Source organism: Melospiza georgiana, chromosome 2, assembly GCF_028018845.1.
Source record: "Melospiza georgiana isolate bMelGeo1 chromosome 2, bMelGeo1.pri, whole genome shotgun sequence".
NCBI classification, from domain to species: domain Eukaryota; kingdom Metazoa; phylum Chordata; class Aves; order Passeriformes; family Passerellidae; genus Melospiza; species Melospiza georgiana.
The window spans coordinates 73,176,124-73,204,081 of record NC_080431.1 but is presented as its reverse complement, the minus strand read 5'-3'; the positions used below and the strand labels follow the sequence as shown (position 1 = coordinate 73,204,081).

Sequence of the window (27,958 nt, the reverse complement as noted above, 5' to 3'; positions counted from 1 at the left end):
CTTCTACAAAGTCCACTAGAAACTAGGCAATCCTTTTTGGTGGACTCAGACAAACTTTCATTCTGACCCCTCCAGCATATAAATAAAGTGTAGCTTTCATAGTAAAAGTTACAGAATCCTCATGATCCAGAACATGCATGCAGTAGCAGTGTGTTACATAATAACAGTCGTTCTTCTTCTTGTAGGTCCTTTTGTTCTGCATCACAGCTGCTCTGTTCATGTTCTTCTTCAGGTATGTTGCTGGTGTATCTATTTATGTTGTAAAAATTGTTTTGAACAGTGTTTTTTAGAGCTTACTGCTTTTTGGTACTCCTCTGTATATTCTTCACTCAAGATGAATTGACTAGAGTGCTTCAGTGGCACCACCCAGTGCTGTGATCATAATTGGGCTAAAAAGGGAAATGTTGAGTCTTCTGGAAAATACACTGATTACTTAAGGAGTTTCATCTCCTAAGTAAGACCCTGGAGATGTAACACAGTGTGAAAACAACTGAAATCTGCTTTTCATGGCTCTTTTTAAGAGCTCAGGGCAGGAAGATCGCATTTTCTCTTCTGGCAAAAATAGACGAGAGCAGGAAAATCAAATTCTGTGGCCCTAAATAATGCCAAATATTTGACTTGTGTGCGGGTGTAACTACCTTCTTTCTATTTTAGAATTAACTTTTTTCATGTGTTTTCACAAGTTATGAATTATATCCATGTTTTAAAACTTACAATGGTGGGAGGTGGATGAGACACTCATTTTAATGGCTTGTTTATCTCTCAGTTTGCAATATAGATGTATGTAATTTATCTTATTTCCCTTTAAATACCAGACCTCTCAAATTTTCTTCATTATATCTCAAATTGGAAAGTTGCTTTTTAATGTAACCTTTGACTACAACCCTTTGGCTTAGAATTTTCTGCGGCGTGCAGCCATCTATGGTTCTTGAAGCTGTATGATCCCCTGGTAATTGCAAAACTCTGGAAGCTGCAGCTTGTTTTTCATAATACCATTACTTACGGATATTGGCCAAGAACAGTCTGTGGATAGAAGAGGGCTGTTAATTTAGGGGATTCAGAGAAGCATTCCTCCTTTCATCTATAACCTATTAAGAACTTTGCATTAGCAGTCTTCTTGCTTTATTTTCTTCTACGTCTCTGAGCTAAGCCATAACAACCTCAGAGAATTTGACTTGTAATGTTGAGGTTGGACACCTGTCTGCATGCATGCTGGTCAAATGAACTCAGAGCACTAAAATTCTGGTCAAAACTATAAATGTTGTATGATCTTGGAGGAAGCTAATTGTCTCCTACCTATGTCTTGGTAATGAAGTGGTGTTTTAGAGAGAGCCTGCAAGTTAAATCACAGAATCCTAGAATAGTTTGGTCTGAAAAGGACTTCAAGGTAATCTAGTTCCAACCCCCGCTGCTATGAGCAGGGTCATTTTCCACTGCACCAGTGCTCAAAGCCCCATCCAGCCTGGCCTTGAACACTTTCAGAGATGAGACATCCACAGCTTGTCAAGGAAACCATTCTGGTGACTCACCGCCACATGTTATGTCACAGTAAAGAATTTCTTCCTAATACCAAATCTAAGCTACCCTCTTTCAGTTTGAGGCCAATACCTCGTCCTGTCACTGCATGCCCTTGTAAAAAGTCCCTCTCCAGCTTTCCTGTGGCCTCTCTAGAGGTGAGAACTGACACAGAGCCCAGATGTATTTGGTGAATTTTTCCTTGACCTGACACAGAAACACTGGCAATTGAATGGTCTCCAAACCACTTTCTCTTCTAAAATAGTGACTCATGCCAAGGCTGATGGAATATCCTGTTGAGCAATCATCAACAACATTTAATTCCTTTTGTCTTTGTTTTAACAGGGGAATTAAAATAGAGGCTCAAGTTTAGTTTAATTATTGGGGGAAAAAATCTATTTGTAAACACCAGTGAATGTACTAAGACAAATTTGTCCAAAATAATTAGTGCAAACTAGTTTTTGAGGTGTTTTTTTTCTTCCTTTCTCAGTATAATCAGTTTTGTGAATCTTCTTTTGTGTGAAGACTTCTTCACATACTTTCCTAAAGAAACCAGATATAAAGGGGTCTGGGTGAAAATACCTCTGGGTATGAACAGAGTCTGGTCAACTGCTCAGGGAGAAGAGACAGCAGAGAGGTCACTTAATCAGGCCTCAGAGTTGCCCATTTGTTGGAGCTAGCTGTGATTGTGAGCTGGTTGCTGTCTGAATTGATAAGTGAATTAACGATTGATGCCCTTCAGTAAGATTTTGGACAGGCCTTGGAAAAATCCTGTGTGCCTACAGAAGGCAATCTTCCTGTTTCTGTTGTCATCTAAAGCAGAAAGTAATTGAGAGAGTCATTAAATTACGTTTCCTATTTAATGACTCAAAATCACTTCACCTTTTTCTTAATGACTCAAAATCACTTCACCTTTTTCTTAATCATAAATGGATCAAACTGATAAAATCACGTTCATACTTTTGGAATAAACACCTTATTCAAAGGCAGATCTGTTTGGCTTGTGGAATATATTCCTGTTGACTATAAAACACTGTTAACTCCTAACAAGCATTCACTGACCTGAAAACCAGAAAAATATCCTTTGCATTTTACTTAACTTGTTCCCAGAGTGGCTTTGTCCTCTCCACCCAACTAAAATGTCAGCAAAGGTACTGAGAGCAGTAGCACTCATGGTCCCCAAGATCATATGAAATGTCTTTCATTATTAAAGATAAAATCCTAATATATATAGGGTGTAATTTGAAGCTTAAAACTTTTCTAAAAAGAGATTTAATCTAAGTCTACCTCTATGCTATGAAAGTGTGACTGATGCTTGGGAGTCAAATGTTGCACAGAATAAAAGCAAAGTAGTCTTTTATTTTCTGAGTTCATATAAACTGCCTTATCTGAAGTTATCGGGTTCTCTGATCTTAAAAATTATTACTGTCCCTAATAGGTAGCCCTGGTTGGAGCTGAATTCCTAACAGCTCCAGATTTAACTAAATTTGGCTGCTTTTTTCTTCTCTAGGCAGTTTTGAGCTGAATAATTTTCCTTGCACAGCTTGTACTGTGATGCACGGTAGCTGCATTGGATTGAGCCAATGGTGCTGATTGGGAAAGCATGGAGAGCACAGATGCTCCACAACATTCCCATGGACTTTGGTCATTTTCAAGTAACTGCATACCAGCATGACTTTAGGTGATCTTTGCTGAATCTAGGAAATTAAAAGTTATTTGATTTGTAAAGTTCAAAACTGTTTTCTATGTGGAAGAATTGAGGTATGTTCTATGCATCACACAGCTTCCAGGGTAGCTTTCAGGTTGCCAGGTTAACAGCAGCCTGTAAAGTGGAGTTTGCTTAGTGTTGCTTCTGGAAGGCCAGTGGTTGATAGTCATCCTTTACAAGAGAAAAAAAATGTTGCACTTAATTGCCACATGATCATACCCGTCCCTTGAGGTGGGTGTCTTCCTACCTACTCCCTACTGTAGCAGGAAATACTGCTGTAACAGATGCATGAGTCTTGGTCTGTGGAAGGATAGATGCTGTTCTTCTTGATTTATTTGATTATTTCCTTTTCTAGTATATTGATTGTCTTCAGTATCTTGCTATAATCTCTATCTTATATTGTTTTCTACACAAATCCTGTAATAATGGTCTGTTAATGAGACAGATGTTTCATACTAGTTGAAAACATCACCAAGCAGCCTTGATATTTATTACTGGAGTTTTCCCCAAATTCTGTTGGACTGTTCAAACATTATTGCATCTGCTACAGGACAAGAAAAAGAAGGTGCTAAATCTCAGGAGTAAAGAAGTGAGGTTACAGAACTGAAATGGTAGAAGGAAAAACCAGGAATAATTAATTCAGAACAGATAAAGTGAGAGGAGAGTCAGAGTGAAAGGTAAGTTCAGAAGAGCAACATACAAAGGAAAACAGTAGGAAGAAGGTAGGAGAGAGTGACCAAAGAGGGAAGAAAAAAGGTCATGTCAGGAGACAGGAAAAAATAGAAGAATATACTAGGAAAAAAGCAGCTGAAATGCAGATGATAGGTTTACAAGTAACAGAGTTATATTTACACTCAGAGGAAGCATATTTTAGTGCAGTACTTTTTTATTTCTTCTCTTCCATCCTCATCTTGTGGTACTTTTCTTCTAACTTGGACTTCTGTTTTTTCTCAAAATGCTTCTGCTCCACTCCACTGGAAGTGATGAAATTAAAATGCATTACTCATTTGTAGATAGCTGTATTATACACAGTGTGGCAGAATCTGATACATATATATTTAATTCACACATATAGGCAACCACAGCTGAAACAGCTGAAGGATTGTCCCCCTTCCCCCCATATTTGCCTAAGAATCTTACATGCAGAAGTGTATCTGGGGAAAAGAATGTTCTTATATCTGTAGGATATTATCTGTAGGAATTAATTTTCAGGTGATACTGAAGTCCTCGGGGTCTGAATGTTCGCCACTTACTCAAAAAGCCCAGTACTTAATGGTGTCATCTGATGTGTTGTGAGTAGGATTTCTTCACAGTGTGCTGCTTTCCTAAAGAAACCCCAGGTATGCACAGTCTAGCCAATTCCAGTTCCCTTCAAGGAGAAGAGACAGCTGAGAGGTACTTGATCAGTCCTCAGAGACTCTTCTGAAAGTGTCTTATAATAAAAGTACACTTTTCTTTAATTCTAATAGTTTTTTTCAATTGCAGTTTGCATGGAATTAAGTTTGTTGGTAGAAAGGTTTTGATTATACCATGGTTTCATGCCAGCTTATTTCAGTTTGAATAATTCATGGTACTGTCCAGAATACTCTTCTGGAGTAATTGGATAGAATGAAATGAAGAAGCAGGAGTAGTCCTACAATCTGTAAAAGAAATATTTGTAAAACACAGGGCAATTGTTTTTTTAGTAGGAGTTTAATTTTGAATAATGCACAAGATATTTTTTGGAAGGGTGATGCATGGCTGTGCATTTTTGTGCTTGGAGAAATCCACTTAATATAAAACTTGCAATCTTTGTACAATAAATGAACACCTACATAGAAATCCTATCCATATAAACTTAGAAAATCCAGCAATTTGGGTGAATATGTGTTGGCAAACTTCAGTACTGGTTGCTATAGTAGTTAATCCTTAGACCATATGCCACCAACTTATAATATGCACATGTTAATTCATCTGCTCTGAACTTTAGAAAGCAAAGCCCCACCTATGAGCTGAAACCAGCTATTAATGAAGGCTGAATGTTTCTGATGATTGATTGATCATGAGTTGAGGATGAAATGCTAAAGTGTTATGTTCTGAAGCAGTAATTTCAGACAATCTGAAGTTACTGCTGTGATTTCACAGAGCGGGACAACATGTTTTTCATAACTCAGGATTTGCATAGCTCACAAGAGAAAGCTCTTGATCTCTTAATGCCATTTGTATATTATGTGCTGATTAAAAATGGTTAGTGGAAAAAAACCCTAAGAAATGCAGGTGCAGTGTCATATACTGCTACTAGAATACTGAAACTTGTGTAAAGACGCTGAAAACCTTTGAGAAAGGTCCTTTTGTTTGCAGAGCCCTTTATGCTATCTCATTAAGGAAATTCTAGCCTCCCAAATTACAGCTATTTGCTCTTCTTTCTCTGTGAAACACATATCCTGTAATTTATTCAGTATTTTCGACATGATATTTCAAAGTGCCTTTATTTTCTTTTAAAAATGTTTGGTATCAGTGCCATATTAGTCTCTTGTTAATTCACCTACACTGCTTTCTGTGCTGAAGCAACTGCTTGAAAGATATTTTTGCCTTATAATTCTACTTTCCTGCTGCAGTAGAATCGGTAAGCCTAATAGTCGGAGTTGCTGTTACATGAATTTAATATGAAATCATCTTCCCCTTTCTTATAAAGATTATGTTGGAGCCTTTTCCATTTGCTGTAGAGTTACAGGAGTGCATTAAAAGCCCTCTGCTGTTGAATTATTATGTAATAAATCAGAAGAAAAAACAGATGAGAATTTTTTTCTATGTTTATATGTTTTTTACTACCCTTATATAAACATCTCAAAGTTAGTGATTCAAAGCATTGTTTTGGTAAATGTCATGAAACTTGATTTCTGAGGTATTTTGGATGACCTGGTGAGTAGATGAAAACATTTGGCCTCCTAAGAAATGCTATAAATACCAGTTTTCTTTATTTAGTGTGAGCAAAAGTAGAACATGGGTTGCAGGAGGGGGTTGGGATAAGAAGATAACCTTCTGGGTTAATGCAGGCACTTCTGGAGAGGCTCACAAAGCAACTAAAAATGCCCCCCAGAGACCTGCTGCTGGACTACACAGACTGGGTTCAAATATAAGTATGGGTAAAAGGTGAGATAATCCATGTTCTGTTTATCTACCAATAGAATAAAAAGTGAAAAAGGATTTTTACTCTTTTCATGAAACATATTCTTTGTTCTTTAGTCTTTTAGCAGACTTCCGCTGCATTTTAGTTTTTCTTTTCTGTTTCTTTTTTTGTTTCTTAAATCTTGCTATACGATAGAGTACTTTTGGATTTGGTTTGCAGGGGAATTCTGTGGATTGCTGAATTTTGTGGGGCTCTGATCCAAGCTGCTGCATTCACAGGAAAGGGAGACTGATCTTCTCAGGCTAATGCTGGACATACACGTGTAGTTCAGAAATGATAAAGATGCATCTTAAGCATATTTTTATTACTCCAATAATGTGAGATTTTTAGATTTTCATACAAGTAAGAAGATATCTGGTCTTAGAGATTTTACCAAAAAAGTAATTTAGGGTGGAAAATTTCAGTGTCCAGCAAGATTAAGGGGGGGCATCTCTAGTTGGTTTTTGAGCATCTTCTGACACTCGTACACCTTCATTGTTTACAGTGGCTGCTATACAACATTCATGAGCAAATCCCACTTTTGCAATTTTTGTGTTCTTGTATTTTCAAGTGAGAACCATTATTTTTCACCTATTCATTTGGGAGATACTGGAGGAACAAGACAAGAGTGGTATTCATAAAATTAGAAGAAATCCATTTTGATCCCCAGCATAGCATTAAAGAGAGCCTTACAACAACTGGATCTTTAACATATCTCTAGGGCCTCTTTCCAGGAGTCATCTTCAGCTTTAGGCACCTATCTGATTAAAGTTAGGAAATTGGAGGGAAAAATGGGCAAATTAAAGGTAGTTCCCATCTTGGGTTGGTTCAACTCATGTTGAGGAGCTTCTTCTCTCTAATTGATTATATAGAGGATTGTGCACTAAACTTACTTGCATAGCTCCAGGTGGAGTTCATCTTAGCTAACATTTTTCTTTAAAGTTACCTAGAGATCCTGTTAAAATTATTCTGAGGAATGGTAAGTGTTTGGAATTAATGAAATGTTGAGATACTATGATTTTAAGTTTTTTCTAGCCTATTCAGCATACATGGCCCATATCATCTTTCCATTTCTTGACTTTGAGATGAAAAAAAATTTACCTTTTGTTCTGCTAATAAATGCAAAAAAACCTGAAAAGGACAAGTTTATTAAAAGTATTCATTTAAGTATTGATTTTTATGGGTTATTGCCAAAGTTTTTGGATGGAAATTACAGGAAAAGGACAGCATAGAACAAACTGCTCTCCTCCTTGGGAAAAAATATGTCAAACACTTTAAAATATCCTTTTAAGTTCTAAACAGAATTATTGTAATTTTTACAGTAATATAAAGTTCAGAACTTCAGTAAACTCTGTGATCTCTTTAGATCTTTGTCAAGAGGAAAAAGTGAATGTATTTATACCTTTTTTGTGCCCTAGAGATGCATCTTTGGAACTGGAAAGGTTTAAATTTGCTGTTATTTATTTCTGTCTTTCAAAATGTACATTACAGTTTGGTAACAGTATTTAAAGTACTGCTTTAAATTAGAGACTTGTCATGTAATGTTAATTTTATGAAGTTTTTTTCTAATACCTTTTCTTGAGAAAGAATGTGTTAACACTACATTTAGTTTAGTAATTAGAATGTAGCATTTAATATTTATGTTTGCCTTCCAAATATATGTGTTTGTGATACTGAAATGTTGCTAAAACAAACTTAGTCTTAAGATACCAGGAGTTATTGGACGAATTTCCTGAAAATACCCTGAGAGAAAACTTCTGACATTTTGATAATGGTCGTTGATTGCGTGATGCCTGTTGTATGTACAGTTTCTCCCAAGGAAATGCACACCACGTCAGCCTTTAGTCCTTGTGCTGGTTGTTTTATTCAGCTGTGGTGTGGCTGTCATGCCAATGCAAGCAATGTCACCGTGTCTGTGCCTACCCCCAGAAGAGGTGCAGGATGCATGTCCATATGCATCATAGGAAACTAAACCAAACCTGAGAGTTCATACTACAAGATTTAGGTGTTCAGAGGGATAAGCATAAATATATTTACAGTATTTCAAACACTCCATCTGGTAGTAAGATCAAAGCAGCTGTTACCTGGTGCTGAGGCATCTCTGCCTGCCGCGTCCGAGCCGGCAGCTCTGCAGTCTCCTGAAAAGCAGGTGAGAGTGTAGGAAAGGTGAGACAGAGTCACAGTGACAGTGTCACTATCAGCAGAGACAGATGATTAACATTGCTTTCCCAGAGTTGTGATCGACTGGGAGCAGTGGTGATGGGAGCCAAGGGGAGGGAAGGGACTGGGAGGAGGCTCCGTATGGGACTATGTGCGGTGGGGAAACAAACGCTTCTCTTGAGTGCCTTTCAAAATATTTTTTTCTTTGGATCCTCTTGAGGGTGACTGATGGATTATACTGAGTTTCAAAACTGTCTGTTTCCTCTTGACCTACTCCTGTTATCAGATGCACTGCTTGACCAGAGAAGAAAAGAGAAATGTGAGGAGGAGAGATGTAACAGTATCCACAGAGAAGGAGTGAGAAGCCAAGCAGGACAGAGCTTTGACCAGCAATGATCCAGTTGTAATTAAAGGAGTAGGAGAACATGGGTGGTTGCATTATTAGGGGTGTAGTGCAGCTTTTCGTCTTTGGCTTTACCAAAGCTCTTCAGATAAAGTATTTGTTTAAAAGCATAGTGGGTCATAAAAGTAACTAATTTGCAAGTCATTAGGTAATTTTTTTTTTCTTTTTTCTGTTTCTGCCTCTTGACCTAACAATTACATACTTTTGCAGCATGCTTTCTACAACTTGGTTTTTATATACCTAAGCAGTACCTTAATGTTATCTGTATCAAATGATAGCCCAGAATAAAGGTGATCATTGTCCTTTTGGCTTTTTACAAAAGACCAACGCCTCCAATCCCTTGAACCATCTTTCTTGTTATAGGAAGTTTGCCAGTCCCAGTACATACTATTTTTCACTTTGTCTTTCAAGTTTGAAAGCTAACAGTGGATTGAAATGAGTAGGCAAGTATTTTATGGTTGTATTATACCCTTGTCTTCAAACTAGCTCTGTTCTTGAAGGCATGAGCTGTGGTTAGGTCAGGTCCAAATGAGAAGTATCAAGTGGGCTGAACTTGGGTTAGTTTTCATTTTCCCTATGTTAAATCATGCTGCTCCTGATTCCTGCAGTCTGCAAAAAAGGCTGCAGAGTAGGCTTTTTTAGCTGCCAGTGAGGGAGGAAAATTATGTTCTGTTTAGTTCCTGTCTTTCCTATCTTTTTTTGTGGTTGTAGTTTTTCATATTGAGATATGCTTGTACATCTGTTCAATGGTAATACATGTGTCAAAAGTCAAGAAGATTCTTTAAAGAATCTTTAAAGCATGTGACTTTTCTTTTGTTGGGCTTCACTGCTTTTAAAAGAAACAAAAGCCCTTTTACCATAAATTCAGAAGTCTTGCTTAATTGCTTCCTGTGGATTAAGTAGTACCAATGATTTTACAGCTATAGGGGAAGAAAGGAAAAATTTTGATAAAAGCATCATGGTTTCTATTGCCACATTGCAAGGTACACATGCCAATTTGCATGCTAGGAAGTAAGTGAAATAGGGATTTTAGTACTGTGCATACACTATTAAGAATTTACCTAATTAGCCTACAAAGATATTTCTTTAGGAGTTAAAATGGAATACCAGTTATTACAAATAGTCCATTGCATTTGCTAAATCAGTAAGTTTACTCTTGTATAGAAAAATACAAACTTTTGAATGTAATGTGAAGAGATTAAATTTATTTTACCATGTTTAGTCGCTTTTAGCCATATGGTACATAGGTTCCTGGAATGTATTTCAACTTTTTCTTTCCAACAGTAAATCCTGTCCTCATTTTAACAGATTGCTTTACATGTAGCTGGATCCAGTTGCACAGCCTCCTCAAGAGAGGAAATGCATTGCCTGCAGACGAGCAGTACAAGAATTACGGCTGTACAATAGGGAGTATTTTTCCACCATTATCACTTTTCAGTGGAGATTCTTTTTCAGATACGTAACAGTGACTCAATGAACCAGGAAAGTGTTTACCTGCAAGGTGATCTGGTGGTAACAGGAGAAGCTTTTGAGGGCTAAAATTTCAGGCGTCTCTATCCAGAGCCATCCCCAGTGAAGAAAAAGAGGGTCTCCTCCCCTTCTTTAGGTTTTGTCAGTCAATCACAAAGGGCTTTTGTACTGCTAGCATATTGATGTGTCTGGGCTTTGGCTGTTTATCATCTTCCTGTCATCCTTAAATGCAAAATAAAAGAAAGGAAATAGTTTCTGGTTCTCAGGCTTTGAGAATAAACTGCTTGTGGCTGCTGGGGACCTCGGCATCCCAGCTGCCCTGAAATGCCTTCTGTGGGGATGTGATCACTGGCACTATCTCACATCACCCCTCTAGCTCCCAGGCACTGGCCAGAACAAGGCTGATATTACAAGTCAGATGATGAAAAAGCAATTGAGGTTCACAGATTCAATTTCTGTTTTTGATCCTGGCATTAAAGTACCCAGCTCTGTGAGTGGAAATACAGTGCAGACAAGATTTCTGGTCGCTTTAATCCCACTGCTAAAAAGATCCATTCACAGGATGTAGGGATTCTCTTGTATTTTTGCAGGATTTCAAAACTTTTAAATGTATTTTATTTATGGTTTTTGCCAGCACTACAAGCAACTACATTTTTTTTCTTCCTTATTTAAAATTATTTTTATGTATGCCTTTTCTTATGTCTGAACTGTATAGTAAAGATTTGGCCACTAATTGACTTACCCTTTCACATACATTTGAGGCACTTTACATTTTATTTACGGAGTACTAAAGGAGAAGATTTAAGTACCCTGCCGAAGGTCAGAGACAAAATTTGTGTGCCTTCAAGCCGTAGAGTTCCAGTCCAGTTCTTAAATCACAAGACTATCTCTCCTGCATTCTTGTTACAGGACATAATTTAGCTTTGAAAAGTGGGGCATGGTACAGAATTGCTGCCAGAGAATTAGGTAGAAAGTAGTATATAAACAATTATACAGAACCATAGAAAGAGGCAAGAGACAAGGATATTATGCAGGATAGTGCTGAGTGCTTTGCACAAGTCCAGGCAGGTGACATCACTCACTCTTACTTATCCACCACCACTGTACCTCCATTGTGAAAGGCCCCCAGATTTGTCAGGCATGATTAGTGAAGCTGTGTTGGCTGCCAGCAATCACTGCCTTGTTTTCCATGTACCTTAGCATGGTTTCCTGGAGGATCTCCTTCATGATCTTGCCAGGCACTTAGGTGAGACTGGCTGGCTTGTGTTCCCTGGGTCTTTGTTTTTTTCTTTTTTAAAAGTGACAATTTTGTTTCCCCTTTTCCAGTCACTGGGAATTTCACTGGCCTGCCACAAGTGCTCAGAAGGATGGAAAGTGGCTTAGCTACTTCATCTGTCAGTTTCCTCGGGATCTGGATCCATCTCCTCAGGTTCTATGGATTTGTGCACCTTCAGGTTCCAAAGATGGTCTTGAGATTGATCTTTTCCTATACCAGATGGCTCTTCCATCTCCCAGTCCCTGGCTTTTCTTTGTGCAACTCAGGTGGTGTTGCTGGAGCACTTGATGAAGACTAAGGCAAAAAGGTCACTGAGTACCTCATTTTTCTCCAAATCCCATGGAACCATGTCTCTCATTTCCTTCTAGAGAGGGCCTGCATTTCACCTTTTTTCTTTTTTATCGCCAGTACCTACAGAACCTTTTCTTGTTTCTCCTGGTGTCTCTGGCCAGATTTAATTCTCTCAGGGTTTTTCTTTCCTGACCTCATCCCTGGCTGCTCAGGCAATTTCTCTGTTTTTCTTTCAGGCTACCTGTCCTTGCTGCCATCCTCTGTAGGCTTTTTTGTTTGTTTGTTTGTTTGAGTTTGCCTAGGAGCCCGTTGTTCATCTATGCAGGCCTCCAGGCATTTTTACTGAACTTCCTCTTTGGCGTCCGTCACTCCTGAACTTGATATGATCCTTCAGTATCAACCAGATTTCTTGAGGCATCCAGGGCCTTCTCCCATGGTATTATATCAAGCAGCTCCCTGAAGAGGCCAAAGTCTGCTCTCCTGAAGGGTGTTGAGCTTGCTGTGTGTCCTCCTTGCAGCCATAAGGATCTTGAACCCCACTGCTTCATGGTCACAACATCCCAGGCTGCCCTTCAGCTTCACATGCCCCACCAGCCCTGTCTTGGTGAGAGCAGTGCAGCATAGCTCCTGTCCTCATTGGCTCTTCTATCACTTGGAGAAGGAAGTTATCATCAACACATACTGTACTCTTTTCTCCTCTTGTTTTCTTTGCTATCCCAGCTCAGCTTAATTTCTTCTGCCCATTTGTTGCCTGTCAGTTCTTCCTGGTTTTGCTGCTGCTGCTCTCTTAAAAATAGTTGCCTAGTTTTGCTGAGCTGAGGGTCTGTGTAGTTGCTTGTTTAAATTAGCAAAGCAAATTGGCTCCTGACATTAAAGAAAAAGGGATCCCTTTGAGCAGCAGTTAGGAAAAATTTAAGAACCATCTATGTATTAACAAAATCCACCTAGCTATGAAGGGAGAGTCATACCAAGAAATGAACTATAATTTTTAGAAGATGGATTTAGAGTTCAGAAATCCCTGCTTGTCATTTGAATGTTACCTGCATCTATTTGATTGCTGCAATCCTTTGTGGCGAGACTGAGTGTTTGCAGACACCAGTGTGGTCATGAAATAGAAGTCCTGAACTGGTAACTCACACTCATCACATGTTTCTGATTTGGTAGCAGACAGGACAGAAAATCTCCGTTTCATGAAAAGCAGAAGGCAATTACATTACATTAGAGTCTACATGTTTTGGTATATATTTTTAAAATAAATAATCTTTCTGTTTGTGTAAGGGTTGCACATGATCCAATATTTCACATGTAACTACTGTGCAAATTGAATATACATTTATAGTCCAAAGACTGCAGCCCCAAATATGGCTTTTAGCATATGACATTTGTATTTCATTTTAGAAAAAGGCATACTTTTAACTACAGGCATTGGAAATACTTGAAATTCTGTTCCTGTGAGCTAATTGCTGACTAGAATAGGAAAATAAGGGCTACTTTGTGGTCAGATGCTTGTGGTCTTTCTTTTGGCTTTTGGCCCTTAGATAAAATGTCAGAGAAAGCACAGTAATGGATAATGGCATCTATCGGTGTACCCTGGACATAATTTGAAGCCTGTCAAATGTCTGCTACTTTATAAACATTGATTTACATAGTTCTTCATTCTACCATCTGCTTATTCGGTTGGAAGAGTATAAATTATGTCATAGATGATTTTCACAGATGTACTTCAGTTCATAAAGTCTCAATTTCACAGAAAAAGAAACTGCTGCGAGAAAAACCAGTTTCTTCTGTGAATCTGAGACTTTATGGGCCATTTGAAATACTCTGAAGAATGAGACATTCTTTATTCTCTTTCATATGTTTGATACATTGACTAGAAACCATACTGAGGAAAGGTTTTAGTCTTAAATTGTTTTCCTAAATAAACCTTGCCATGAACAAACCAGATCTGATTAATATAATAATACAATTTAATTCAGATTCTGACTCTACTCTTACATTAATACCAAACCATGGTTCTCATCATCAGGTGAAACTATAGTTCATTTTAATTAACTTGTGAAAAAACTTGGATTTCACTTATGGTGTAAATAAGATAATTAAGAAGTAAGTTAATCTTATATTAATAAGATAATATAAGTAGATAGTAAGTGAGGAAAACCCTGAAAAAAATTAAGTTAGAACAGTCATATTTGAGTATTTGCTGAAAGGAATAAGATTAGTGCATTTTAGATTAAAGTCCATTTTTAAGTCTGTAAAGTTGGTGGGATACCTTAGGTGTTTTAAATAGTAATTTTCTGATATACCAGAGGTTTTTTTTCTATAAATTTAAATGAAAACATATTTAATTTTTTTCAATGAGACATTACAGTAGTGTTTAGCCCAGGATCATGCAAATGGCAAAATTTCAGGCATGATTCCTCAAACAAACTCTTTGAAGACACTTAGTAGGAACAAGGAGGTGAATAACCGTGTGCACAGTTATTGATGAAGAATAAATTGTGTCAAGTCAATCTGGCTTCCCTCTGTGAAGATTAGAGGCTTCGTTGATTCAGAAGTAATAGAGGATATCATATATCTTCAGTAAATCTTTAGACAGACTCTCATGTGACAATCTCATAGGAAAGGCCAGAAAGTAGACTGTAGAAAAAAACCCTCCTGCTTAAAACTGGCTGAAAAACCCGAGTACTGAATTTACCATCAGAGTGGAGGGGATAATTGGTTCCATCCACAGATTTAATATCAAGCTCTAAGTAATCATCCTGATCATTATTAAAGTTGTTGAACAATGAGACCAAACCTGTCTTCCAAGATGTCTGGCTTTTTCCACAGATTTAATGAATATGTCATTCAGAGCAATTTGGCAAATTGGAAAATACTCCCAAAATATACAGTGCAAATTGATGGAAGGTTCTGCACTTTAGAAAAAAGAATCAACTATACAGATGGAGAATTTGGAACCTCTTTGCAGGTCTCAGCTCTTCATAGCAGTGTGTAGGAATTAGATGGCAACCTGGTCATGAGTCAAAGTACCGAGATGTGGAAAACAGCAATTGTAATTGGATATATGTGGCTGGATGGACACAGCCAGAGAGCTGTCATCAATGGCTCTGTGTCCAGGTGGAGGCTGGTGATGAGTGGTGTCCCTCACAGCTCTGTCTTGGAACACAGCTCTGTTAGTGGTCTTCATCAATGGTATAGACAGTGAGACTGAGTGCACTTCCATCCCTGGAAGTGCTCCAGGCCAGGCTGGGTGGGACTTTGAACAACCTGGTCTAATTGAAGATGTCCCCCTCCCATGGCAGTGATGTTGGAGCTAGACAATCTTTAAAGTCCCTTCCAGGCCAAAACATTCTCTGATTCTATAATGACATAAATAAGAGTACAGCATACAAATAATGTGAAGTTACCACTGATCTCTCCTTAGTGTCAGTAATGTCAGCTGCAGTAACAAAATTCATCTATACATGGTCACATTGTGCAGAGCCAGAGCAGAATGGAAGTGATCAGATATTTATACACCATATTGTTTGAGAAACTTGAAATTACTTGAAATGTTTTGTTTACTCTGGAAAGATGTTAAGCTGTAATAGTCTTTCATGTGTGCAGTACTTCTGTAATGAGGAGAAGAATGAAGGATTATTTTGGGCAAAAAGCGAAAAAAAAAATAGTCTAAAATTGCAGGGTCTACACATAGGTTAGAAATAATTATATTTGAGAAACTTTCTGATATTAATACTCACCAAATAGTGAGGAATGGTTTGATGACCAGAGTTGACATGAAGGGTAGAGCTGCAGTCCTTGTTTTTGATGGAGAAGCGACTATTTGAAATTTCTTCTGTAATTTTATGTCATCATTCTATATGACCTGTGATCTAAGTTCAGGTGTGATTATGACCCTGTCTCTGAGAGTGCATGTTGATTCTAAGCACAGGAGAACTCAAGTGAGCCAGCATTCATACATGGAGGCTAAATGGCTGGTGTTGAACTAACATGGAAATTTTGATATTTATATTGGATTTTTAAAAAATAGTGATTTCTGTTCCCTACAGGAACTGTTCCTGCATAAGGCATGAACCATCACTCCTAGAAGAGAATCTATTGGAAATACCTTGTTTTGTATCACCTAGGTGCCAAGAACAGTAGATTGTATTTAGTGGTAGAATTTCTGAGGAAGGACTGCTGGCAAAATAAATGTCACTGAAGCAACAAAGATCAGCTGTAGAGAGGAGGATGATGTGTTGAGGACACCTTTGATGTGCTGGAGCACCTTTGTGACTTCATGCAATGTAAACCTGTGGTAGCTGTCATAGGCTGGGTCTCTATACGTGCTTTTCTCCATTTCTTCCAGGAGCAAGGTCTCCGGAGGAAAGAAAGATAGATATGTGATTGTAGCTCAGGTCTTTATTTAGCAGCTGCACTAGAAGGCTTTTGAAATCTCAAAATCTCGTCATCTGTGCAGTGGAAATACCAAGGAACTTCAGTTTTTTTCAATTATTCATTTCCTCGTTTAGAATATCTTTTCTCTCTTTGTTGCTTCATCAAGAATTAACTAAAGAGATAACTGCCTGTAGCACTTGAGGAAAAACTGAAGTCATAAAATACTTGAAACCAGAATATATAAATAAATAGGAAAGCCTCTTTCTGGAATTCTGCTTCAAGTTTCATTCTTCTAATTTTGTAAAGATCAGTTGATAAAATAAGGAAGTGATTTGATTTGTCCCTGTCCTTTAGAAAAGTTAAAAGTTAGACACAGCTAAAAGGTAGCACTATTAGGTTTTCAGCATGCGTCCAAAAGTGACTTAATGAAATTGGAATTTAACTTATCCTCTATGATCACTCTGTAATAAAGACTGACAGGTTACTGATAATTTCTTGCTGATGCACCTCTTCTCACAGGGACAAACAAAGGGTAAGCCTTGTGCTGAAAGCAAAGCTTTCAAATCGTTTAAGAGGTTTGGAGCTTTATTTGTGGCTTCTGATAAGAGTGTGAATGTTTTCACTGTACTGAGTGTGCTGTGAGTAGGTGACAGAGCAATGTCAGTTTCGAGTTATATCAGCACGACCCACCCAAGCAGTTCTAGTCTAAAGAGTCACATTAAAATACAATGAAAATCATATTGATTAGAATGTAAAATCATTGACTGCTCTAGACCACTATCAAAATGGTTTATTTGGCGTTATAAAGTGCTTGAGTGTGTTTTAAGAAGTGATGAATGTAAAGGAAAAGTGCAGGAATAAATTATTTGAGTTTCTTAACTGATATCCATGCTTTTCTTTTTGGCAGTATAAGAAACATTTGCTTGCATTTTATGTTTGATAAGCTGAAGATGTGATCGTTTACAGTAGGTTCACTGTTAATCTGCAGTCAGTTGTCTTTGGGAAGCACAGAGTGACTTACCCAGGAGCTATTATTGTGATTTACCAAAGCAGTCCGGTGGTTCTTTGTTGTGCTCTCAGCCTCTCAGCGTGTCCTTATTTCAGACATATTCAATTCACAGACAGCTACTATTAATTTTAAAAATACAAAAGACTAATTTTATGCATAATTTTGTGCATATCCCTCTTTTAAGTGCTCTTGCAATCAAGTAGCATAGCAGCAATTAATAGAATGTTGAAAATGCCACCTAGTACTCAGGATTATAGATAACACTGTGACTGATATGCACATTTGTGCTCACATGTATTCGTTGACATGCAGTTATCTAGGTTTCAATGAGAGACATTAAAAAATGCAGCATTTCTCAGGAGAGAGAAAATGAATGTAAAGTCAATTTTCTTTTGAATATTTTTAGTCTCATTAAATAATGTACGCAAAGGTAGAAATGCCTGCACTTTCAGTTCTGTTTAAATTCTAATCTTGAAGAAGTCCTCTGGCATTTGATCTACACATGCATTTTAAGACTTTAATTTATATTACTGTATTAATTTAATATAAAATAAAAAATACTTTGGAAAACAACCAAGGCTGTGATGGTATGTTTCAGGATCTAGGAACTATTTGGTTGATTGTCTTCTGCTAAATTAAATTTAAAATGTGCATTCCTGTTATTTGCCCTCTAATTGGTACCTCTCTATTCTTCCTTGTAAAGTACAACTTCAGCTGAAACTGTTTTGGACTTTGAGCAAAACTAGTTTGTATGTAAATACTATATATTGTGTATATGTGTATATATATATTCAGAAGCCCTCTATTAATTGAAATAACGTAAGATTCCATGTTAGGGGAAGATTTGGTGTTCTAAATTGTCAGAGCACCAAGATGAGATTTGCAAATACTTAAGTTCGAGGTCTTGTTTTTTCCATTCTTTTCTTCTCCGTTCTATAGATTACACATAAAGAAATCATCTATTTAGAGGGGTTTTTCTTTTCAGGAAACTGGAAATGTTTAACCCTTAATTCTGTACAGGATATCCTAACCTATGCCCATTAGATCAGTCCCGGAGGTTTCCTTTCCCCAAATGAGATGATCTGCTAGGCTTGTGATTTTTCTGTCATTTTATTTTATTTGCAAAAGCAGGGAATGAAGAAAAAACCCACACACCCTTTAGCATTTCAGAAGGTGTCTGATAATGTAGAGATAAAATCAATTCAGGTCTGAAGGGCTTTATGGTGTGTGCAATGTAGGATAATTTCTGACTTCCACAAGTGCTCCTTGGCATACTGTGTGCCCCCAGTCTGCTGGTAAACCTCAGGGTGCTATTCACACATAGCTCTTACTCTGCCACCAGGTAGAGTGAGCTTTTTGGAGAATTTCTCTTTCAGTAGCCATCTGCTCAGTAATAGCCTTTTTTTTTTTTTTTTTGCTTCTTTCCCTTAGCTGGAAATGATTACCTGGCATACTTGACATTCATCTCAAGAACCCAACACCTTCCCTGTTCTGCTTAACATCTCTTGTCCTGTGCTTTGCTCTTTTCATCTTATGTCAGGTCTAATTTGGTGCAGATATCTTGTTTTAGATATCTAGGTAGGTAGAAGGTAGATAACCTCATCTGCATTTTTATATTGACAAAGGTTTTTCAGAAATCTCCTCTGTACCTAAGAGTTTTGAAGTACCATTACTTTAAAATGTGCACTCAAATGTCCTTTTCAAGTTGCAATTTTTGTGTTATTTATTTAATGCTCTGTGAGAATTACAGCTTAAAAGATAAAGACAGGTGAAAGAAAAAGAATGTTTAATAAACTACATCTGCAGTTTAGTGCCATTGCATGAAAGTGCTTCAGAAGGCATTGCCACTTAAGGTTCATTTAGGGTTTTTAAAGAATTAATAGTAAATTCCTTTTTCTTTTTAAATACCAGATGTTGTAGTTCTATCATGACATTTCCTGATTTTTAAGAACTTTTTTGGTATTGAGTATGCTAGCAACTAAAAAAAAAAGTTGGGGGAAGAGAAATAATTATTTTAATTTTCTTTTTAGTTAAAGTATTCTTTGCTGTTAGTTTTGGAATAATAGATAAGCACTTTTTTATATTTATTGATTGAAAAATTATTGAAGTGGGATATTGTCTGAAATATTTTGCCTGGTGCTTTAAAAGTAGCACTTGGGAATTGGATATTTAATCTAATATAATCTCGGGTGGTTTCTGATGGGGAAATTTAACAGAGGAAGAAGTTGCTTATTTTTCACAATTGAGTAAGTTGGTAGGTGATGGTGAATACACTGGTGCTCCTCAGCTTGAGCAAGACTCAGTAAAACAAAATGTTCTTTGTTTTCTGTGCATAATTGTGTAATGAATATTTCCTAAGTAACACCCTATAAAACCTCAGGCATTCTTGGATATATAGAGGAAAGAATTGTTTGCATTGTGTATAGTATTTCTGTAACTAGGTAATTGTCTCTCCTTTATACTAACTGCCAGAGTTGCTCAAGGTGGTACATTAGATGTGAAATGGAGCTGTAAGGATCAAATTGAGCCTAATTTGAGAAAACCAAAGGGGAAGGTAGGGCTGCAAACTCAGTGTTTCCAGAGTCAGTGAGGTGGCAGGTGGGAAGCAGAGCTGCTCTGATCTGATCCTCAGCCTTGTGGCACCCACCTGTGAAGAGGAGGTCAGAGACCCCTAAGGAGTCTGGAGCTCCTGGTGCTCCAAAGGCCTCACAAGTGTTACAGCTTTGGAAATCTGTCTGTAATGTTCATTAAGAAAATATGCCCTGAGTCCTGAGCCTGGAAAATGCTGATGGTCTCCACCATATGGGAAGGACATGGGATGGGGGTTTTGTCATGAGCAGAATAACAGGAAATTTCTTTAGATCGTTATAATTTTATCCTTTTTTTGCATTTGTTTTAAAGGGTGATGTCAGTGGGCTCCTGGCTGTGCAAGGATAGAGAGTTATTCGAGCTCTCTGAGCACTGGCAGTTTTAGTTACTTTCATTTGTGTATGACTGTCTGTCTGTGTCTGACCTGCATGAGCATGGTTGAGACAGAATTCAGGAGGAATGCTCAAGGACTAGCTGTCTCTCTTGCTACGTTTATTTTATTCAGTAATTAAATCAAGCTTTTCTGGGGTCAGGGATTTTACAAGAGTAACATTGTCTGATACAGTTAATCTGTGAACCATTTGTCTCACAAAATGTTTAAATTCAGGCCTAAATGTCTAAGAGATGATTATATTTTTTTCTCAAAAATTTGTAATTTTTTCAAAAATTAGTTTTTTAAAATGTGCAGACTTAGGCAGCAACAATGTAAGTGTGCAACTTGAATACAATTCAGCATTTAAAACTGAGCACTGAGCAAGCTAAATGCATGTTCAAATGTTAAACAGATTCTTCCAAGGTTATGAGCATACATAGAAATCATTGTACTGGAACAGATCAATGATTCATCTAGTCCTGCTGAGAAGCACTGGTGAAGCATGCCAAAACATAAATCAAGGACTTGATCAGGATTTCAGGTCTGTCACACAATGCTTAACCCAGCTGGAGACCTGGCAGCAGAGTGCAAATCATGGGTGAATGATATCCCCCACCTCCATCTTCCTGCCCCACAGGAGATCTCATTCCTTCACTGAGTTAAAGTTTCATGGTCTTCTGGGAGGCCACTGCTTGTGAGCCCTTGCTCTGTACTTGCAAGGTGGGACTGTGTGGCTTGGGGTGCCTGTTAGAGCCAGGTCTGTGCCACAGGCCTTCTGTACTGACCTGTCTTCCTTCCCCAGAGCCAAGGACAGAGCTCCTTGTTCTCCTGTCTCTGCAGAGCCTTGTAAGATGGAAAAATGATATTTTGTGTAGCTGGGGGCAGGGGGACAGCGTACGGCGAACCACTGTTTTGTAAGATCATTGTGTGTTTCAGTTCTGCTAATAAACAAGCATTTGCCCCATTCCTTGGAGGAAGATGCTCAAGTGGTGCCTTCTAAATGGCAGAGTATGGCACTTACAGGGCGGAATGTGTCTTGTGAAGGTGCAAACCAACCCCCACGGATCTGCTGTAGCCGCAAGAAACGGGAACAACCTTCCTATGAGCCCTGTCATGTGTAAACCAGTCTGATAATGGTTGGGTGTATGGTTGGTCATGAACCTGGGATATACATGTAGGATCTACAGTTTGATGTAGCATCTGTTCAGATGTGACAGAGCTGGTTCCTGAGTAGCCCATGGTGTGAAGGTTCTGAATCCTTCTTTGGGGAATGGAAGAGAAGGAATTTCCCTGTCCATCTTGGAAGCAATCAGGAGAAAACATGATTAACTTATTTAAAGCCTGTCTGCTGTAGGTTGAGGAAATAGAGAGGAAGCCATGTAGAAACCTTCCTGTAGGGATAGCCTATCCCTTTCAGGGCTGGGAAATTCCTCAGTATTGAGGAAGTGAGTGTTGGTGATGATCTGAGTGGAGGTCATGGCATCCACAGAGCCCTCTGTTAGGCTCAACTGGAGTCCCTTATGAGCAGCGCATGTCCTGCAGTGGTCTCTGGCAATGGCATGACTGGTGAATACCCAGCAGTGCTATTGCTGCATGTGTGTGGTTAGGATCTCAGAGCAGGCACTGTTCTGGTGCATTTAAATTTAAGTGTTTTGGGTTTCAAAGCTGCTTGAAAAGCATAGGGTGAAATTAACCTGTTAGTGAATGCCAGTGGATAGAGGCAGTGCAAGTAAATTTTAGTGCTGTTGACATACTTGTGGAAAATACCAGATTTTAGGTAAATTCCCCATCCTTGAACCAAATACTATTTTTTAAACTGTATGTCTATGGCAGTGTTTTTTTTAAATAAAATGTTTGCCTGGTGGTTGTCAGGCATCATGGGATTTTAATGGTTTAATATGTATACTTACCACACAGTTAAGGGTGACATAATGTGGGTTTTGGTCTCAGAAAATTAAATACTCTATTTAGCAGATTTACTTTTGAAATACCAGTAATATAGAAGGATAAAATATTCTCTTAATGCTTACTAGGACTTCAAAATTGTTTCCTGTGTAAAAATTAGTTATAAGTGGGAACTATGAAATATAAAATAAAAATTGAAACCAGTGTATTTATAAAACACATAATTAGAGATGTGGTATGACTTTACAAGATTGGATTGGATGGAATGTTAATTTTGGATTACACTTAGGAACTCATGTAGTGTTAAATAAGCCTGAGGTGCTGTGAAGATGATTGAAGCACTACACAGATGTTCATATTATTAAAAATATGATTTTATAACAGAAAATGTCTTACAGAAGGTAGTAGCTTGATATGTTGACTTCTTCAGCAATTTATGGCACAACTCAGTTTCATGGCTCTTTTCTTCCTTGTCAGATTTTTCCTGGCTTCAGCAGAGTTCTGGCTACACCTTGCACATAGCTAATTTTACAGAGGGAAAGCTGCCTTTTTTTTTTCCCTTAGAGCATTATGGAAAAAAAAATAAGAGTTTTGATCTGTTTATGAAACTGTATAAAACCAGCGCCTTCTGACTTTATATCATCCAGTTGTAATAATAGTTTTACTGAAGTGATTTGCTGTTTTAAATGGAAGAGGCAGGTGGATGTCAGCGATACACACCCAGGAGTAGATGTGGAGGAACAGTATTGTTAGATACTACCCTGTGATTTTATTGCAAAAGAGGGTATAATTTATTGTTTGAGGAAAAGAAAGCAGCAAAATATTATTTTGAAGGTGAGCCAATTCATATATTCTTGGACATTGCACAGACCACCCAGATCTGAAGCCATGTTTTATGTCTCTTAAATCTAAATAGATTCAACTGAGCATTGAGCTGCCTGCTGAGGCCAGCAGAATGCTGAGGAAAGGAAAATCCACCTTTTAATTTCCTTTTTTTTCCACATCTTCCTTAGGGAAAGGCTTCACAGCAAAGAAGTCTGATGAGTTTTTAGAATAAGGAATAAGAAGATTGCCTTACCAGAAGTGTGGTTCCTTGCTGAGAATTAAATTTGCTTACTCTAGGTAATGGGCATGACCCTGCAGCACAGTCTCCTTCCAGCCATGTCTCTGTGTTGCCAGAGTATGGGCACAGCATCTAACAAATTGTATCCTTGAGTACAGGTACCTCTACTAGGGGACAAGACAAAAAAAAAAAAAAATTGTGTGTATTATATATATGTATCATAAAGCAATTTGACAAAATCCAGTGAAATACCATGCCTTTCTGGCATGCCCTGTTGAATGGTAGGGTGACCCACCAGATGTTCTCCAGTTTAAAAAGCACAATTTAAAAAAATATCAACAGGGAAAAAAAAGGTAGGTTTCTCTGATATTGGGAACCTCATTTAGGAATGATAAAAATGTGAGTGCCCCAAATTGTATCTTTACTGTTTCATTCTGCTCTTATCTGCAAGTGAAATATGGTCTTCATAATGTTTGCTTTTATGTTGTGATGGCTGCAGTCACTGACAGGCTCTTTCTCAGCTAACCTTGAGAAAAACACTTTATCCAAATGATACCAAAGAACCAGCATCCAGCAGCAAATTTTCCATTATTACATTTTCTGAAATTTTATTGAGACCCATCTTGGAGAAATAAGTCAGGTTTTGCCAGTAAAGTGAATAATTCTTTTGACATAGATATATGAATTTATTCTTATAGGCATTGATGTGCAAGCTGGTGCAATATTTCAGTTTTTCAGCTAACACTGGGATCTGAGGAGTAATTTATAATGTACATTATATTTATTTAAGCATCCACAGTTAGATTTTTGCATGAATGTATTATGGAGTGTGGGTTTTCATAAAGTGCTTACAGCTCAAATAATCACAATTTACTAAAGCTTTGATTAAGGCAATCTGTGGCAAACAAACTATGGCACTTTCTTGTGGTTCATATAATTGTGTGGTGTTTCCTTGAGAGTTTTGCAAAAGAACTGTAGCTATGGTACATCTGTTTAGAAAAATGACTCAGGTAAATTTTAAAACTGCTCATTTAAGGAGATTTTAAGCAACAAATAGTGTGATTTTCAAAATTCCTTGTGGATTTAAATTTGAGCTGCTTTATGCTGGCAGAATGAGGCAATCTGAGGGCAAAAAGAGGTAAAAAAGTGATATATGAGAATCTCCATTTCAAAATATAATGGATTGAATTTAATATGTGACTTTTGAAATTCATATTGTGAACATATGTTAATAGAAACTTCCCACAAAAACAGATGATGAGATGTGAAAAAGATAAGAGTAGGGGAAAGTTTGTTTTTCTTAAGTGTATCTTTTTCAGGTTAGCCTTTTAACAGACATCATTTCTGTCAGGGGAGATAACTGTAAGACCTCATGTATTAGTAATGAAATCCTGTGTTTCACCTGGTTTTTAAAGGAGGAAGGATGTTACCCACAGCACTCCCTTGTATTTCTGCCAGTCTCTTTCCTAAGGAAGCTTTGAAACCTAGAGACAGTTTCAGTCATATTTGTAAAATCATAAAGGTCCCAAAGATACAAGCAGGAAATCTTGCTTTTCTCATGACAGTAAGCAGTTGTGCAGAGAAGACAGCTGTGCTGGTGATCACATGCTCCTGGATGAACCTGGTCCTTTGTAGACCTCAGAGAAGTGCATGAGAGTGTTGCACTCATGGAATACGCTTGCTCTGCGCGTTTCCCGGAAACCAGGCTCTGTGAATTCATTTGCTCCTGGAAGAAATTGTTGCCTTAACTGTTCATGAAAAAAACAAAATTGATTTAGCCTAACAGGTTTTAAACAACTTTGCCACTGTCATGTTGAAGTTGAATGGGGATGATCAGAAAAACCTCGTCTAATCAATAATAAAGGGTATTTAAAAGTCTGGTATTTTTCTTGTCTCTAAAAGAGTAACTGTTTATGTGCACTCTTCTCAGTATAGATTATTTTTTAAAAAACTATTAATAGCAAAAAAAGGAAAACTACATTTTTGGAAAAAAAAAGCCCTGGAAGGTAGAGAAGTTCATCAAGTTATGGTTTGATGTGCTGGCAAGTTAGATAAAGTAGCAATAAAAATGCTTACTGTGTGCAGATACTCAAAATCTGAGTTGTGTAAGACATGGCTTTGATGTATCAGAACAAAAAGTTGATGAGTATTGTTTGCCAAGAAGTTCAACATGTCCTGGCAATGTGCCCTTACAGCCCAGAAATCCAACCATCCAAAGCAACGTGGGCACAGGGCAAGGCAGGTGATTCTGCCCTTCAGCTCTGCTCTGGTGAGACCCCCCCTGCAGTGCTGTATGCAGCTCTGGGGATCCCAGCGCAGGAAAGATGTGAGCTGTTGGACAGAATCCAGAGAGGAGTCATGGAGATGATCAGAGAGCTGGAGCACCTCTGCTGTGAAGACAAGCTGAGAGAGGTGGGGTTGTTCAGCTTGGAGAAGAGAAGGCTCCAGGGACAGTTTATAGCACCTTCCAGGGACTTCTTACAAGGGCGTGCAATGATAGGACAAGGGGAAATGGCTTTACACTGAATGAGAATGGATTTGGTTTGATAGAAGGAAGAAATTTTTCACTATGAGAGTGGTGAGGCACTGGCTCGGGTTTCCCAGCATAGCTTTTACTGCCCCATCCCTGGAAATGTACAAGGCCAGGTTGAATGGGGCTCTGAGCAACCAAGTTTAGTAGAAGGTGTCCCTGCCTATAATAGAGGAGTATAAACTAGATAAGATAGAAGGTACCTTCAGATACAAATGATTCTTTAATTCTATGATTGTTAATTTTTAGTTTAAATTAATTTGGGACACAATTTCCATATAACTTTTAAAGTTGTTACTGTTTGTAACCATGCAAATTGTGTATTGATGGAACAACAAGAAAAAAAAAAATGTAGAAACCTCAAAAAACAAAGAGAGGTAAGAGAGTCTGAATCCTCCAGGAGGGCAAGATAAATCTGAGAAGATAAAAGATGTCTTTTTTTTCATGGTCTCTCTCTGGCTTCAATATAAAAAACACCAGCAGATTTGTACGTATGCCTCTCCTCTGTGGACGTTTCTCCTGGCAAACCAGTAGGTTTATTGAAGAGATGCAGCATTATTCTGTCTTTTTATTTGACACCACCACTCCACAGCCTCTTGCATCTTCATGAGCCTTCCATGTGAGGAAAGGTGTTCTGCAGCCCCTGTTACCCATTTGCAAGGCATAAGAAGGTCTGGAACCGAGTCTAGATCAAACTGTATCCATTTATCAAGCGAGAGCTAAAAATGTATGTCACCAAGTGCTCTGTGGAGCCTCTGTGACTTTACCACATAAATATTCTGAAATGTCAAGGCACATACTGCTTTGTCAAGGTTGTAGCTGCAGGGTTCATTAGTTGTCTGGACATCAGTGTGGCTTGCCTCTGTCAAGAAGTATGGAATATTTGCACTGATAATAGGAATGCACAACATTTTGGAGGATAACCTTCCAGAGATTAACTTAATAATGTGATTCTGTGCGCATTATAAACAAACAGCAAAAAAACCTCTATGGAATCCTTTTCTGAAACACCGTTGAAAACACTAATGCTATTCTTGGTGCAGATTGCTTGTAATCAACTTTCCTTTGCTCCTTATCTATTAAACTTTCATGCACGTGATTTCTTCTGGCCCATAGAGATGGATCATGAATCCAAAAATGAGGAAAGAATTAATGAAGTACTCTTACTGGGATTTGATATGAGTAAGACAGGCATTGATTACTTTGTCCCTTCAAACTGCCAGTTTTAGATACATCTGCATGTTTTGCAAGATGTGGCCCTTAAAGAGGACATGGCTCTAGGGAATTTAGACCTTACCATTACTGGTAGGATTAGCAATATGGCTAAAATGTTCTTCCTAATGGAGTCCAAAATTATATTCCAGACTGCAGTGTGACCCCCAAAACTCTCTTGGCTGCATTCCCCAGGTCAATTTTTCGCAAGCATGTTATGAAACACATTAATCTCTGAATGCCATATAATGTTGTTTTGCAAGCGAACAATGCACATATTTTTATGTATTTTGAAATGTATTTATAAAAGTAGTTATACTTAAAATACAGAACAAATAAGTGAATATAAAAAAACTAAAATCATCCTTAATCCCTAGGCTCCACCCTCTGCTCCATCACAGAAAAATCAACAGTGTAAAATTGTTGTTTTTCTCTAGAACAAAAGTTCACAGCTGTATTTAAAAGTATGCTGATGAAAAGTGATTCATAAGGTGAAGTAATCATTTTTATACAGTGCATTTGGCAGACTCCAGCCAAATTACACCATAAAAGAAATATTGTATTTGACAGCAAACTGTTAGCAATCTGAAATTTGAGAATGAAAACTCTCTGAAGACTTACTTATGACTATGCTGCTCTCTGATGGTACCCTTTCTTACCTAATAGTGGTCAGTATGTGTTTTTCCCATCTTTGTGAATTTAAGCTTTAGATAAATTTCTAACCTTCTTCTATTGTGAATTAATTCATGTTTGTTTGGTTTAGACATAATTGGAGGCCATTGCATCTAATTTGTCTGCTACAAATTGTTTACTACATAGAATTCTTACAAGCTAAATATAGAAATAATTAAACTTGTAAAGTTTTGGGCTACCTTACTGGTTTTTAAATTACATCCGTTTTGTCTGTTGAATTTTTGTTTGAAAAGAGC

The 27,958-nt window shown here is 37.8% G+C and overlaps 1 protein-coding gene across 1 annotated transcript in view; it reads left to right on the top strand.

Annotated features, from left to right (window-relative positions):
* Positions 1–27,958, top strand: part of TMEM135 (transmembrane protein 135) — a 155,800-nt gene that overhangs the window by 96,791 nt on the left and 31,051 nt on the right. Inside the window, exon 6 of the mRNA XM_058018907.1 lies at positions 186–232. Within this exon, the coding sequence (XP_057874890.1) occupies positions 186–232 (47 nt within the window). The remainder of the gene's footprint in view (positions 1–185; positions 233–27,958) is intronic.